General features: G+C 40.5%; 1 protein-coding gene across 15 annotated transcripts in view; it reads right to left on the bottom strand.

Annotated features, from left to right (window-relative positions):
- SMARCD3 (SWI/SNF related BAF chromatin remodeling complex subunit D3) overlaps positions 1-17,188 on the bottom strand; it is a 93,488-nt gene that overhangs the window by 37,903 nt on the left and 38,397 nt on the right. For 13 of the 15 annotated variants that reach the window (XM_082752485.1, XM_082752484.1, XM_082752492.1 and 10 more), the window contains 2 exons: positions 14,024-14,241; positions 10,871-10,913 (listed from right to left, as the gene is read on the bottom strand). In XM_082752485.1, the coding sequence (XP_082608611.1) occupies positions 10,871-10,913; positions 14,024-14,232 (252 nt within the window). In that variant the 5' untranslated portion in view covers positions 14,233-14,241. Of the gene's footprint in view, positions 1-10,870; positions 10,914-14,023; positions 14,242-17,188 lie in introns of those variants that run through there. The other 2 variants (XM_082752489.1, XM_082752488.1) reach the window with 1 other exon arrangement.

Consider the following 17,188-nt stretch of genomic DNA (forward strand, 5'->3'; position numbering starts at 1 on the left):
TTTCACACCTTCCTTGTAAAAGCAGCACAGTGTAGAGCCCCACCACGTTTACCTGCAAACAAAAGCACACAGCTTGTGAAACAAACAAACAAATGGAATTGGAAGTCAATAAACAACTGCAATGCTACAGTCTCTTGGATATGAGAAACATCATGGGATAGCTTTTACGACTGGCAGAGTATGACGTCTTGGAAGGTAAAGACAACAAGCACGCTAAGCAAAGACTTTATCTGAATGCTAAGAGTTGCATTGGAACAGCTGATACTGTGGAATGCATCTCCTACAGACCACCTGATCAAAGAGGAGACAAAGCCTTTTAGACATCTGGAGGAAGTCGCATTGTTATAGGCCTTCATGCTCATGTGGGACTAACCACCTTGAGATCCAGTTAGTTATCACTGGGCATGAACACTATAGGAGATTCCTGAGTTGGATTGATAACAATTTATTGACAGAGGTTATAAGCAAGCTGACTGCTGAACCTGTTACAAACAAGGAAGGAAGAACTGTTTGTGGATTTGAAGATTAAGCACAGCCCTGTCTACAGTAAAAATGAGATAGTGGAGTTTGGGATCCTTTGAGAAGGAAGCAAGATTAGGACTTCAGGAGAGCAGGTTTTAACATGTTCACGTATCTGTCTGGAAAGATTCCATAACATGATATCCTATGATCCCCAAAGGACATAGGGACTTAGGGAAGTCAACTGAACTTCAGTGACAATATTTTCAAAGCAAAGGGGAATGATCCAGACCAATGCACAGAGAGTTGAGCAAGCCTGGCAGGAGGCCAGTAAAATTAAGCACTGGATTCCTGACGGGCCTCAAGTGCAAAAAAGGACTGTATGGAGGTGGGAGTAGGGATGCCCTACCCAGCAGAAACAGAATGGTAGCACCCAAGCATAAAAGCAGGAAATTAGGAAAGCCAAAACTCAGCTGGAACTGAACCTAGCAAGGCATGTTTCAGGCAGCAAGAAAGCCTTCTGCAAGCGAGTCATCAGGAGAAGGAAGACTAAGGACGACCTGGGTCTGCTGCTCAAGTCAAAAGCTATGGAAAAGGGCGAGTGCTGTTTTTGTCTCCATTTCTCCTGGCAGGTTGTGCCCTCAGGCCTCCCTGGCCCCTGAGCCTGGGACAGAGCTGGGAGAGCAGGGCTATTGGGAGAGACCTTGACAAGTTGCAGAAAGAGGATGGCACTTCAACATCATGAAGTTCAACATAGGCAAATACAAAGTTCTGCTCCTGGGCTAGAATAACCCCCTGCACTGGTACAGGTGGGCGTCAATTGAGTAGAAAACAACTTTGCAGGAGAGGACCTGGGGGTCCTCATGGACGGTAAGCGGAGAATGAGTCTGAGGTAACCCGGCTTTGATAAAGGCTGACCACAAAATGGGCAGTATTAGCCTAAGAGATGCCATCAAGCCAAGGAAAGAGGCTTTGCCAAACTTGGAAAACTGCATCTGGACTTCTGCACACAGGACCAGAAAGACTTGTGATGTACTGGAGTGAGCCCCACAGCAGGCCACAAGGATGACTGGGGGCTGGAGCACATGCCTGCCAAGAGAAGCTGCAAGAGTTGCATTTGTCCAGCCTTGAGAAAAGGCAGGGAAGAGGACAGCCTATTGCTGAGTGCAACTGCCCTATGGGAAGGTGCAGAGAAGACAGAGCAAGGCTCTTCTTGGAGGTGCACAGCAACAGGATGAAAGGCAACAGATACACCTTGCAACATGGGAAACTGACTCAATAGAAGGAACCATGATGATACTAAAACACTGGAACAGGTTGCCAAAAGATTCCGTGGCATGTTCAGCCTTGGAGGTATTCAGAACTGACCAGACGTGTTCCTGAACAACGTCACTTGAACCTTTCTTTTCTGAGAAACAGTTGCTCTGCATGACCTCCAGAAGTTCGGCTGTTCCAAATTATTTTGTGATTACTAAGGTTTAAACAATTATCAATCCAAATCATGTTTTTGCTTGCTATTCAGTGAATCTTTTTTGTCTTTAAGGACTAGTCTGCATGACCTCCACTGGTCACTTCCAGCTTACATTTTTCTATATGTAACAGAGACTAAATCACAGTTAATTTTTACTTCATACTGCACAACTGTGAATGCATGTTTTATATAAAACATTTAATTTCAAGTAAAATGCACAGGTAATACGTATAGCACATATGCAGACAAGGCTTGCAGTTCCTCAGGAGAGTTCTGAAGGAATCACTAGAAAAAGATAAACTACCATTAATGTATTTAAGGATATCACTGAATCAAAAAACATGGAGGACATCAACAATGACAGAAAGTAAATGAGAATAGAGGATCCATACAGCAATAGGGACTCTCAATAAAGTTTGTTTACTGAAGCAATTTATCTTTTTATACAGCTAGATGTAGCAGCTATGAATCTGTACAAATCTGTACTATCTGTATAAATCTGAAAATTTATGTGATCCAATCTGCTCATTTTTTCTTGTATCAAGAGATTTGTCAATAACCCCATGCTGGAATTCTGAGGAAGGTTTTGACCAGAAACATGATTTTCTTGAATAGCCCTCCAGCAGGTTCTTGCCCACCGTACCTTGAATTCATGTTTAAGACAGAGCCTTGCTGGTTATGACAAAGTTTATAGAATGTGATTCATTGTAGGAGAGGTACTCTGTTCATCACCAAGAGATCCTTCTAGTCCTATGTTTTATTTATGAGCAGATATATCAGAATCCTGATATAGACAAACAGCTCTTGAAAGTAAAAGTTCAGAAATAATTAAGAAGTCTTTGTGGGCAGGCAAAGCAAACACTTAAGTTCATGAGTGTACTGGAAAGGGCAGTTACACCTCTGGTTGAATAAAGTGGGACTTAATTAAAAACTATGTTTTGGTGGCCTTAAAATCTTTCAAAATCAAGATAGGAATAATATGGACTGGAGTGCCAATTTTAATAAAGCTTTAGAAAAACTGTGAGAATACAGTAACAAGCCAAGATAATTCATCATAGAGGGGTGAAAATGACTTTCAATAACTTAATAAGGAATTGAGTAAGGCACCTTATGAAGCACTGTGCATGGAACTGTGGATGAAGAGGATAGGGTGTTTAGTGCAAGAGTTACACAGTACATAGCACCTAGCCAAAGAGGTCAGGATGAGGAACTGAGCTGAGAAGTATCAGCCTACAGCTGTTACCGGAGTTCATTAAAGACTGATCACAGGGCCAACTGTCTTAGTACCAACCTTGCAAAGAAAAAGAAGAAAAATCCCCAAAAGTGAGCTAATGGAATATGCTAATAACAGACTTTGGATGTGCTGCCAGTTTAGGTAACTAACTGTAATGTAACATACATAAGGAATGTAATAGAGAGAAAGAATTGAGTAGTGTGAACTGTGAGAGCATGTTCTTCAAAACCAAACCAGAACCACTGTGACAAACTGAGGAATGAAATCTAAAAAGTCATAGCTTCAAGTACATCTTTTAGGGTACACGTACACTTCCTCCCACCAGTGCTATGGCAGACTTCCCCTCTTCCATCCCTATGGGTAGATGGACACGAACACTGACACACAGACTCACAGACACAAAATTTTCTGTCCATCCATCCCCACCCCTTCCCAAGAATCATATTCCCTTCTGACTAGGATGCAGATCACCAGAGTGAAATCTCACCACTGATCCTCGGCACAAAGTCCCCATTGCACTGTAAAACACATTAGTGTCATAAAAACTTCCCCAGAAAGTTATGACTTTCATTGGCTGCCTTTCCTACTAAATAAATAATGTCAAAAATTATTTTCTCAGGGCTTCCAAGGCTTGGAGAAGAAGTGTTGAGTTGCATGGTTATGTGTTTTATACTGCAGATGCAGGCTGTATATATATATATATATATACTTTCTAGCCATGCTCTAAGATATTATTTGGTAAGCCAGGAGAATGCGAGTCATGTGACAATTCTGATTTTCAAGTTTCAAAAGAATTGAAAGTTTTCTTTCATCTCAGAAACAAAAATGATTTTAAGCTAAAGATGTGCTATTCCAAAAAATGAATTTAAGCTGAACATTGATTAATTAAGATTTTAAATCTGAAAAGTTTCTAAGCATCAAAGTGTTGAGATTCTGGATTAGACTACTGGGAAGCAGGGATAACACATAGAATCATTTTTCAAGACAGTGTAGTCAGACAAAGCAGAGGTGAAGCTGCCCAGTAATGAAAGTGCAGCAGAGTGTAATCTAATCCAGCATTCCTTAGCACAGAGGTGGAATCCCCAGTCTACACTTCCCAACTCCCAAAAAATAGTGTTCTAATTCATAAAACTTTTTTTCCTCTGCTTTTGCTTTGCCATTTCCTTAACTCTTACTTCTTTTCCTTACTTACCCCCAGCTCCATCATAATCATCATCATCCTAATATGCAATCATGTTGGGGCATGATGCATTTGTAAATTCATTTAGAATATTACCTTTAGTCTGGCTATCTCATTATCAAAAATACAAAACAAAACATTAGCTAAAGAAAAAGAATTTGACAAGATAAAATATTTAGTTGTTTATAATCACAGAATTACAGGAATAAAACCAAAAAGATGAATAGTATTTTGATTTAAAGTAAAGAAGAACCATGGAATCAGGACAGATATGCCTGTTATGAGCAGCTAAAACATACATGTAAGCTTTAAAGAGATTTACTCTGATTCCCCTACAACATTTTGAGCAGAATATCATGAACATTTCCCAGTTATGAAATAAAGAGTCATGGGCATCTAAATCCAGGCTAAACTTTCTCAAGCACACCAAAGAAACAACTCTGCTCTAGTCTGCCAGGCTAAAGAGAAAGATACACATTATGTCAAGACTGATCTACTGTGTCCATTCCAAGCTCATTACTGCTGTGGCTGGAGGAGTACTTGAAAGCACCATATGAATTTCAAATTTAGCCTTCTAAGTATCAACAGATTGAGCTGTGTCACTTTGCAATAAAATTTTGTCCCACCCATTCTTTGAAGATGTCAAAATGGATAAAGGAAAAAAAAAGATATTTTAGGCTTAAAAGTGTTGCTTAGAGGGACCATCACAACAACATTTTAAGGAATTCAGTGAGACAAAGATAAAAAACAATTAATGGCCATGGGTACCCTGAAGAAATAGGAAGAAAAAAAAAAAAGGCAGTAAGACAGTGATTCAGTTTTCATCGTGGCCAAATGATATATGAAACCTTACATCTTTCAACATCTTTGACTTGGTATTTTTCTTTAAATGATTCAGGAAAGCATAAAAGAGAGATGTAAATGCACTAACATTTTACGTTAATAATGACCTGAAAAGACTGCAACACACTTGCAGAAAAAGCTGTTTCTGAGTTTGCTGACTGGGCTGCAGAAATGTTACAGTACTGAACAAATACAATGAAGTGCACAATAAAGCAAGCAGTTATTTATCTATACCGGGGGATGCTAATGAGACCACAGCTTCTGATGGAAGTGACCAAAACTCACTGTGGGTAAATTAATCAAGTCATGATCAAGGCATGATGAGCAGCAATAAGCAGACAAATAAAATGACAGATATAAAGAAGAGGAATGGTTCTGGAGCTTTTATAACTTAATGTAATGAACAGAATCTACAAGTGAAATTCAACGGCAACACTGGAAACAGAGAACAGAGCACTATGGATCTATACCATGGTGATCTGGGAGAAGACAACACAAATTATTAAATGTATTTGAACAGTCAAAATATTAGAAGCAAAATAAGTCAAAATATTAGAAACAAAGAATGTAAGACATGGGGACACAACAGCCCAGATCACCATTGTAGCCACTATTCATGATGTTCCTGTCAGCCCATTTCTCCAGCCTGTCCAGCTTCCTGTGCATGGCAGCCTGCCTTCAAGTGTACCAACTGCTGCCCCCGCCCCATCATCTGCAAATACTGTGAGCAAGCATATCAACTGCTTCCTCCAGGTCACTGATAAAGATGCTAAACAGAACAGCTGCCAGGACATATCGCTGCAGTACTCAGCTTGTCACTGCCTTCCTTGTAGTGTGACCCATTAGCCACTACCCTCTAAGTCCAATCATCCAACCATATGTTTACCTGTCTGGTTGTCCACCCATCTAGATCAAAATGTAACAACTTGGATATATGAATATTGTGGCAGCCAATGTTGAAAACTTTTCAAAAGCCAAGGTAAATGATATGCATTACTATCTCTTGCTCAAAGATTCAGTCATTTTAATAGAAGATGCAATCAGGTTTGTCAAGCATGATTTACCCTTGGTAAATCGATGTTCACTGCTCCCAGTTAGCACCTTCTCCTTCACATGCCCCAAAACGTGTTTCAAATAGGACTTGCTCAACAATTTTCCCAGGGACCAAGGTGAGACTGATTAGCCAGCAGTTCCCTGGGTTGTTCTTTCAGTCTTCTATGAAGATGGGTGCAAAAACTGCCCTTCTCTAGTCATGAAGGACCTATCCTGATTTCCACAACACTTCAAAGGTGATAGACAATAACCTTGCAAGGACATTGGACAGTTCCTTTAGCACTGTGGATGCAGCCTGTTGATGGGCTTGTACGGGTTGAGTTATCTCATATAATCCCTGGCTCAATCCCTGTCTATTACTGGTCATTACTTTTGAACATGTTAACTGATCACAGAGGTATGGGAGACATTTTAAGTGCGGGCTGAGACAAAGAAGGATCTGAGTAACTCAGCCTTATCTGTGTCATTCATCTCTATATCACCTACCCCATACAGCACCAGGCCCACATTTTCCTTGGTCAGCTTTTTATTACTAATGTGCCAGTGAAAGCTCTTGTTGTCCTTGATGTTGCCTGCAAGTCTCAACTACAGCTGAGCTTTGACTTTTCTGATACCAATCCCTACTTGCCCAGGCAATGTTTCCAAATTCCTCCTTTAGCCTGTCCCTGCTTCCACTTCCTGTATACTGCCTTTTGATACTGGGTGCTGCACTCCAAGTTCCCTGCTTATCAATCTGGGCTCCTCATAAATCTACACATTTTCTTGCATATCTGGATGCTCTTGGGCATGAAGGAGGCTGCCCTTAAAGACCTTCCAGATTCCCTGAGCTACTTTGCTCTTCAGAGTTGCCTCCCATGGGATCACACCTACCGGTTCCCTGAATAATGCAAGCTCTGCTTGTCTGAAATACAGGGTCTACACTTTACTTGTTCTCTTTCTCATTCCCTTCAGGATTTTGAACTTCATTATTTCACAGTTGCTAAAGCTAAGGCTGCCACTGATTATCACATTCCTCACCATTTTTTCCTTATGAATGAATAGCAGCAGATTCACAGTAACACTTCTGGTTGACACAGATAGAGAAAAAGGTGGACAACAGACATGCAGTGAATAAACAACAACAGGACAGCTATTATGGTATGAGAGTTCAGCAGAGGACTCCTATATGGTGGTCAGTGAACAGCAGCAGGAGTTGACTGATTATCTTTATAAAGGTGAAGAAGAGAGGATGAAAATTGAAGGATGAGTGTACGAAAACCCATCAACACAAACAGACAAGAAGTCCTCAGAGGGAAGCACTGAGAAAGTGTAGCCAATAGTACGACGCAAGCATCCCACCAAAGGAGACATAGCTTGCTGTCTGAAAGTTGTGCTCCACTCAGCAAGCTTAATGGGTGAAAGCAAAGACATGAATAGCTGTGGAGTCAGAAGAATTTTTAGTAGAGCTTCTTGCATTATAAAGTAGGCATGGAAGCTGAAGAAACAGAACAGTCAATCACAGTCACAGAGCCTGGAAAACACGCAATGACTCAGAACTAAGAGAAAGACATACATTGGCCAGCAGTAATGAGGAAGAATGCCCTGGAGAAAGAAAAGGGGCAATCTGGTATGCGGTCATGTTTCTCTAAAGGCAGATGTGGCTTGAGGTAGAAACCGAGACACAAGATTAGAAGTATGTTAACAAAACTTAATAATGACAAACTTGGTGGTATTGTCAATACAAGGCAGAGGATAGTACAAAGAGTATAAGGAAGCTGAGAACTGTATAATAGAAATGGGATGAACAATAACATTACAAAGCACAAGATTATGTTCCTTAGAGTCTATTATTTAAGAAGAGATTGGACTGTGAACTTAGGCACATGGTCTGAACTTTTGGGTAGACCTGTGCGGTGTCAAGAGTTGGACTTGATGATCCTTAAGGGTCCCTTCCAACTCAGGATATTCTATGATTCTATACCAACAATTCCTACTCTAATATGGGAAATTGCCAGTTACAAAGAAAAGAAGTAGAAATATTTCTGAGTACTAGTCAGTCATAGAATGACTGCATGCTATATCAATGCAGGAAGGCCGTAATAAAGAAAATCTGATCGTAATGGGGTATCACTACCTCTTTCCAGTAGACACAAAAATGCATTAATTTTATTCAAGTATCGGTGATACTGGTAATCTAGAATACTATATATAGTTGTGGTCTCCTGAGAGGTAAAATTAAAGAAGTTCAAAAGGTGTGAAATTAGCGTGGAATAGATACAACGAAGGACTGTGATGATTAGAATCATAGGGAGGCACTCTTACTTGGAAAACTAAAACCACTTGCTTTGCTGAGCCTAACCAAAAAAAAGTGTGGGAGCTGCCAAATCTAAAATATTTCAGAGGTAAGGAAGCTAGCTAGTCTTGAGACAGCAACTGTGTGACATGGCTTCTATGGCAGGTGAATCAAACTGGATGTGCCAGGAGGTCCCCTGGGGTTCGATAATCCTATCTTCCTATACACAATAGTTTGCTAGACTGAACTGTTCTTGTACAATTATATCTATGCAAAACAAAGTCCTTGTCAAATAGCTAAACTGTAGAATATGTGCAACCCTTCCCAGCTAGAAACATGCTGCAAAATGAAGCACAAGCTTGATCAGAGTCTGGAAGTCCAGTAGCAGTGCATCTGTGCAATTTCCTGACTAGCATAGTAGCCAACACTGAGAACTCACCTCATTTTCCATCTTCTATTACGTAAGCTGGTTCTCAAGAGTAAAATGTGTTTAATATCAACACCTCTTTCCATCACAGTTACCAGAAGGCAAGAGACTGCAAAAAGCTGGAAACAGATGCCCAATGGCTGGAAAATACTCTAGAACTAGCTTTGGAAAGCTAGAAGTTTTACCCTGTGTTTTGCTTGCTTTCAATACCCACCAGTGCAAATCTTCCACTTGACAGGACACTAATGTACACAGCATCTTCCCATCTCATGACTGGTGGGAGTTAGGAGGTTCTGATACACAGACAGCAGCCTAATGGAGTACCTTAATTCAGACACAAAATCATATCATTGATACCACCACTTCAACTGCACTCATAAAACTCTATTGCAGACAGGACTCTAGCAATTTGTGTTGTCTAATCATTGCATCAGTTAAAATTATTGGCTGACAGCAACAAAGATACTGAAAGGCAGGAAGACTTGGTAACAGCGTGGTTCTGAAAGGTGCTAGTATCTGTGTATAGCTTTTTGACATATCAGAATGCATGCTCTACCTATTAAAAATTATCATGGATTTGCTAAAGAGGCATAAGTCTTCTGTTGCCAAATAATTTTGGTTACCTCTGTTCTATCTGAGACCTTTTCATCTTATAAAGGCACCAGGACAGAAAAAAAAAAAAAAGCCTTCAAATGGACACACATTTAAAATGATAGTTTCACCATACAGGATATATAATTGTCTCTGAAAACAATTTGTGAGACAGAATGGCAGCTACATGTCTTGTTTAAGAAAGTACAGACTACAAGCAAAGCAGGAATGAAACTTTCAACACAAACAGCATGGAGACTGCAAGTAGTTCAAAGGTCTGAATTTCATGGTAGCTTAGTTCTTTCAAGACAGCAGCATGAAAAAACAAATGGGTAACCTACTAAAGACTGTGCTTTCAGGGGGTGGCAGGAGTTACAACACGAGAAGTGATAATTTGGTATCACGAGTATCAAAGTGGGTTCACCTTCAGTTGGTTGTAACTAGGTACCTTTGGAATGTCACAGAAGAGAATCTGAAGGTTGCCATCAAGTTCGGGTTTACACTAGTAGCTGAAAGGTAGATTTGAAGAGGAAGTGGAGATCCACATAACTGTGAAAGGAATTCTGAGCCCAGAAAGAGCACCAGAAGCCAAAGAAACTGGGACTACAGTGTGATGAGTGTGTGTGTTTAGAAGACTAAAGAACCTTGCTTTTTGGGAGCATGTATGTTTTAGGGGAACTGTACTACAGAGAGTACAGGAACAGAAAAGTCTGGGAATAATGAAAGAGAAGGAGAGTAGAGAGAAATGCTGATGTTTGAGAAGGAAGTAGAACATTTAAACATTGAGGATCAAGCATAGACACCCACTAAAACCTAGACATACCTGCAAGGATAAGAGTTATTATCTGTCTGAACAGTACAGGCCCCTTGAACTCTGTTGTTTATGTGGATTCACTCGTACTAAGACACAACTGCAAAAATTAGAACCTGGCAGGTCTACTGGGCCAGAGAGACCTAAGAACAAGCTCGTCTCCTGCAGGAACATCTGCACTCCGAACCAATTTTTGGCCAGCCTCAAAAATTGATCAAAAACATCTTTAAGATCCAGAGGGCCCCAGCATCATCAAGTCATGTACCTCACAGACCAGAACCACTGTCCATCCAGCAAGTGGCAGTGCTGGCACAGCTAACCCAATGCAAGAGGATGACAGGCCGGGTTGTACTCCACACTCCCAGCCCCCAGCCCTAGCCCCAGCCTTGCTCTCTAGACTTTCACCCACTGCCTACTTACTTTTTAATTAGATTTTTAAACAAAAAGTGAAAGTATTTTCTAAAATCCCTCTAATTACACTAAGATGCTGAACTGATTGTGAAGGGAATAGGAAATGAAAGCGACTCACCCTCTGAGGGAGAATTTTGTCAGCCATCTTCCTCCTCTTGGCACTGTACATTTTTTAAAGAAAAAAACACGTTACCATGGTGACAGATCTAGGAGTAACGAGGCCACCTGCTAAATTATCCTGACATCTCCACATGCTGGTGCACAGCTGTGCATGCATCAGCAAAAGGGTCTCACCCATGCCCAGGACCTAGGACCCCTTCTCTCAGCAGCCTGGGGAGGTAGTTAGCTAAGAACAAATCAGAGCTGTCTGTTATGCATCTTGGAAAGAAGTGCACAAGTTCTTTGATCACAGCATCTTCTATGGTGCAGGGCGGCAATGTATGCAAGTGCATGTGCATGTCGTCTATAGATACAGAAAGAGCATGGAGACAGACACTGCACATGTGTGGAAGTGTGCATAGACATACCTATGCACACACACAAGTAAGAGGTGAGTGCCTGTAAACTGAAAACATGAACTTGTTCAAACTGATCTGAGTATGTATTCATTCATGCCCAAAATTGAGTGCTGATGTTCATTTGCATATGAAAACACAAATATATGCACCCTTCCCTATGTATACACAATTGTTTTATTGAAGTGAGCGATCTACAAAGGTAAGTGAGTTTATGTCTCCATGCTTGTTCATCTTTATGAACATGTATGTGGGAAGATATCTGCGTTCCTCTAGGGCATATGCATAATGTGTCCATACCCAGACACAAGCACATTTACATATGTATGCTTTTAAAAACACTCCTTTTGTTCATATGCATACAGCCAAATTTATATAAGCCTAAGAAATGGTACTGTTAGGAAGACTGCCAAATATATCGTCTTTTGAATTCCTCAGATTCTAAAAAGCATTTGTTCCCATCAAACTGTCACCTAGCTTTCTCTAGCAAGGCCAAGAGAGAATTCAGGCCTTACTCTTCACCTCTGTAATTTGCAAGGCCTTTATCTTAAACAGGAGATGAATCACTCCATCTGTGACAGAAAAATGGGAGAAAGACAACCGCCTGCTGCCAGTCTGCCATGTCACAAGGATGCCCTTCCTTACTGTTTCCATCCTGGAAGTCTGTCATCAGCCATGTCCACATAAAGGCTGTTTCCACACACATCAGTGCAGCATACTCCCTTCCTGCATTTGCTAATAGTAAGCCTGGCCTGAAATAACAGATTCTTCTTCATCTCCACATAAGCCAACCCTGAGAAACTCTGCTTGGAGGTGCAAACTACATCCTCTCTTGGGGTAGAAAATTCATTTACACAGTTGTATCCACTTTCACAGGTGAACTATGTCTCTTTTTAAAGCACAGAAATAATGGGACTAGAACGTTACATGGTTTAAATCTCCAAGACCTTCCACAACTGACAAAAATCAAATCTGCACTGAACTCTTCAGATTCTGGAAGCAATGCCTGAGCAAACCGCATCCTCCCAAAAGAAGTGGAATATGCACCCACAGCAACCCCTATGCTTTCAGTTATAAAGAAAATAACAAACAAGGCAACCCCACAAAAAACATGGTTCTCAAAAGTTCTCCAGGAGTCTGTTACAGAAAGATTTACCTGCTTTTAGTCTTCTAAACCTGCCAAGAAAGGAAGATTACACCATCTTGGCCCTTTTGTGCCATACAACATTGGGCTCAATTAATCCAAGAATTGGGACCCAAGGTGCCAGAAAAGTTTGCCTGAAAAACTAGGAAAGTTTCAATGGGAAACGACAGGGAGGTAGAAATGAACAAGGGGAAAACACTGAAAACATTATCTGGAGGAAAGGCATGGCAGAAGAAACAGAGAAACTTTTCAGAGTACCTAACAAGCACTGGTGTAAGCTGCCCTCACCACAGTTGTGATTACTGCTGTAAATGTTAAAATTCAGAACTGGGAGGGGGAACTGCTTTATTCTGTGGCTTTTGACATCAACTTTTAGGTAACAAACTATTCTTCTTTAATGATCCCTGGAAACTGGTGAGTGAAGTTTAATTCAATTATCCAGTTGTGGCAATTTTTCAGGTTGTATATTTAAAGGCTGGGCATTATTTTCTGCAGTTTCCTGAAGAATCTCCTGGGAAGTACTGTGGAATGTGCATTTTGGCTAGTGCTGGGCAAGGCCTCCATGACGCACATGTATCTCTTGTGCTCACATGCTGCACCCACACACATTCCTTCTGTATTTAAACTTATTCAATCTTAATATATTAATACTCTCGGTATTGGAGTCCTTTCCAGATGCATCCCAGATACAAACATTCCCAAGTCTGGCTTGCTGACCCAAGGCATACACCCTGGACAGAGCAGGGCTCCTGAAGCACTGAGCATAGGAAGTCACATTTACCTACAAGTAGATATGATGACACCACCAGAACAATGTCTGAATCTATATATACCTATAATGACTTTGCAAAAGGCAGACAGCCCCCTATCTGCAGACTGCAAAGGCAGACTGCACCCTATCTGTTTATTGGGAACTGGCTCACACTTGGTAACTCCTTTCTGATAAGGTCTAATAAGTTGCAAAAAGAAATTGGAGAACTGTTATTTAAGAGAGAGTGCACTCAGCACTGCACGAAGTGGACATAAATTAAAAACAAAGCTCATTTTAGAAGTCCCTCTAATTCTGGGAAATTATTTCCCATGATTATCTCTCTACTTTACATGTAGCAATGCCTAGGAAAACTGCAAGTGTTATCAACAGTCTGCTTAGTGACCATAGTACAAGAGTTCATATTACCAACCAACAATCTTTTCCACTTGTCCCTTGCTTATAAACCATTTTCTTAGCCAGTCAGAAATCAGAGAAACTATACAAAGCAGACAACAAATTATAAAATCGATGTAGTATATTAGAAAAGAATTGTTCATTAACTTTACAAGCTAAATGTAGTGGCCAGATTTATAGCCCAATACACTTGCAAGGTAAAAAAAAGCATTTTAACTGCAAAACAAGAAATTAGTAATGGTCAACTTGTTCAGAGACCATTCACAAAATACAGAGTAAAATTTACCTTTTTTTTTTTTTTTTTTTTGCCAGTTTTAAGAAACTGACATTATATAAATCTTCTGGTCTGTCTCATTCAATCTTAATGGTCTTACCTATTGCTAAACAGAGATCAATAATTTTTCCTCCTCAAATTGTTTTCCATTGCTTCCTTCCTGGAATACTCACCTCCTAGTTCGATTCTGGGTAGCTTGCTGCTGCTGTTGCACTTGCTGCTGCACCTGTTGTTGCTGGACCTGCTGTGGCGCAGTGCGTTTTCTTGTTGTTTCCATCACAGTCTGGGGCATCCCAGGTCTCACTGAGGGGCTTCCAACATATGGGGGACCTGGGGGACCCATGGGAGCCCCCTGATGGGGCATTCGAGCTCCTGATGGCATCCCAGGTCGCTAGGGAAGAAGCAAAACAGAAAGAAGAGCCAGTTTGGTCCCTGCTTCCTCAGCTGCAACATTTGTACATAACCAGACACTAGCTCCAGCAAGTTCCCAATTTTTACCATCCTTCTAAACACTATGCAGCAACGCAAAGTGCAAGAGATCTGAATAGGAATTTCATGGACACTGTAAAGAGGAACTCTGTGATAAAGTAGACAGGAAACAGAGATGAGAAATTCTAGGCTAGGCAAAACACTCAGTGGTCAGTAGCACCCAGGCCAGATTACAGTAGATAGCTCTACCTTCAGACTAAAGCTGACATGGCATGCTATACACAGTTCAAATTGGAGCAGTCCACACACTAAACAAAGCCACAAGCAAGCTCACATCCACAGCACTTCAGATTTTGCAGTGACTAGCAGGTTGCTTTGCTCATAAGGGATGTTGTAACAAGCAAAGCTGAACTACGGAAATGCTATGCTAAAACATTTTCCATTAAGAGCCCTTGCCTCCACCTACACTGGAGAGCACCATAAGCTCATGAAGTGACAAGAATTCTTTAAGAAAAGGTCATCTTTCCAATCAAGGCTCTATAATTAAAAAAAAAAAAAAAAAGAGAGAGAGAGAGAGACAGCGACAGTTTGCCAGCAGCTCCTTTAGGCATTTGAAAGTCCTGACATTTATGTTGACTTCAGCATGCTCTGGAGCAGACGCTTTAGGTGAGACCACAAGCTTAATGATGTACTAGACATATAGCAAAGTCAATGGTAAATCCTAGTTTATATTCCTCAAGGTAAAAGACCATTAAAATAATTGCCACTCATAAAACTTAATTTAAAACAGAGAGAACTTAGTTTCATTCTAAGAATTACCAAAACATTTATTATAAATATTTACATATTTGTGAAAATACAGACATGCACACACACTATATGCATCTAAACCAACACATGAAAAAGAATGATCATACATAAAAGTCTTTTGAAATTCTAAACTCCCTCTAGAAAGTCTTCCAAGGAAACCAAAAAGCCATGGCATCCGTTATAGGCAAGTAATTGGTTAAAGTATAGAAACGGGGAAAAAGTAAATGTTTCTGACAATAAAAGGAGTTTTTCTGGGACCCATGCTTTTCAGCATATTCAGAAGCAACCTTAAAAAAAAAAAAAAAAAAAAGAGAGAAAGTAAGGAAGCAAAAAAATTGTAGATGATGTTAAGTTATTCAGGCTGGCAAGGATGAAGACCAGCTTCAAAGAACTGCAGGAGGACTTAAGGAGACTGACTGCACAAGTAAAAGGAGGATGAAAATGGATTTCAATACATATTACAAGTGATTTACATGGAAGAAATCAATCCAATCAACACATACAGAACAACGTACTCTAAGCTGACTGTTGCCCAACAAAAGTAAGATTTTTACATAGACACCTCTATAAAAATCATCAGCCATTAAATAATAGAAATGACAAGGAAAGGAACGGAGAACATCACTGCACCATTGTTCATGGTTTGCCAGTACGGTGAATACTGTGTTCAGTTCTGTTTTCTGCTGAGTGTAGATTAGACATGAAAAAAATACAAAGAATGGTATGGAAAAATTAAGATATGCAATAGTACTCACGTAAGTAAAATCAAATATACTATGACTCTTCCACCTGGAAACAGATGACCGAAGGTAATCTAAGGTGGCATTTGCAAGAACTCTGCAAAATCACAAGTGGCCTGGAGAGGGCAGATGGGGATTGACTGTTCACTGCCCCTACTAGTACATAAACCTTGGCCATCAGAGAAACACATGAGGAGTCAGGCTCACAGACAAACAAAACGGTGTTTTGCCACACAGTGGGTAGTGAACCCATGGAACTGCTTTTCAAAGGGATGCTGAAGACATGGGAAACAGGTTTGGCTCAGAAATTTCTCTGAGTTATCAACAGTCAAAGACCAAGAAAGTATACAGAAGAAGTGTTCTAGTGGTCTCTAAAGTGGAATGTATGCACCCCAGAGGGTGCACAAGACAATCCACCAAGGTGCAAGAAGTAAATATTTTTTTGTACCATTAACATTTTTTTAAATGGAGTTTTCATCTTTATCCTTTAAAAAAAAAAAAAAAAAATCTGTTTGTTTTATAACGTACGTAGTGGTACGGGAGTTCATATATAGAATTTATAAATAAATACATACATATGGAGGGTGCATGCTCAAGAATTTTTAATGATAAGGGTGCACAATCAAAAATTTTTGAAGACTGATGTTCTACACACCTGCCCTTCTCTCTGTCTATTGTAGCCATCTGTTATGGTTGTTGTTAGGGATAGCACTGCAGGCCTGGAGGGACCTTTCCTCTGAGCCAGAAAAGCAGCTCTTACATTATGCTCTGACTGTTACATTTTACAGTAACAAAGCACCTACTCTGGCTGAAAGCTCGAAACAACAGTGCTTAGCTGCCTCTCCAGATTACCCACCCAAACTCTCTGTAGTCCCCAAAACCCCAATTCAGTGCCCTCCCTGATCATCACAAGTCTTAAATATTCTTTGTGTTTGGATGCACGAAGAAAAAGGAAGAAAGAAAGAAGGGAAACAATCAGTAAGGAAGCAATGGCTATCACTGGTTTGGGCAGAGAGGGAATGTTGAAATAGGAGAGAGACCAGCAACATCAGCCAAGCAGGTGGATTCAGGAAGTATTCATGTAGGAGACTGATGGTGGTTATGACCATTGAGCAGAGCAGTAGCAAGAGACAGCAAAGAGGCAAAACTGAGGCTCTGTGCAGAGCTGAAAACATTGTCTCCCATCAACACTGAGCTATGAAGACTGCTGGAACAGAGCAACTCTCTTCTTTCCCACTCCCTGACCCAAGCAGAGTCTGCAGAAACAAATGGCCTGGAATGGGCTTCACACTTGAGACTGTATTTAAGATCTTTCTGTTGTCTGTCAATCTACAAATTGTGGCCTTCTTCCAGCAAAGA

This window comes from Aythya marila, assembly GCF_965140915.1.
Source record: "Aythya marila genome assembly, chromosome: 2".
Lineage (NCBI taxonomy): Eukaryota > Metazoa > Chordata > Aves > Anseriformes > Anatidae > Aythya > Aythya marila.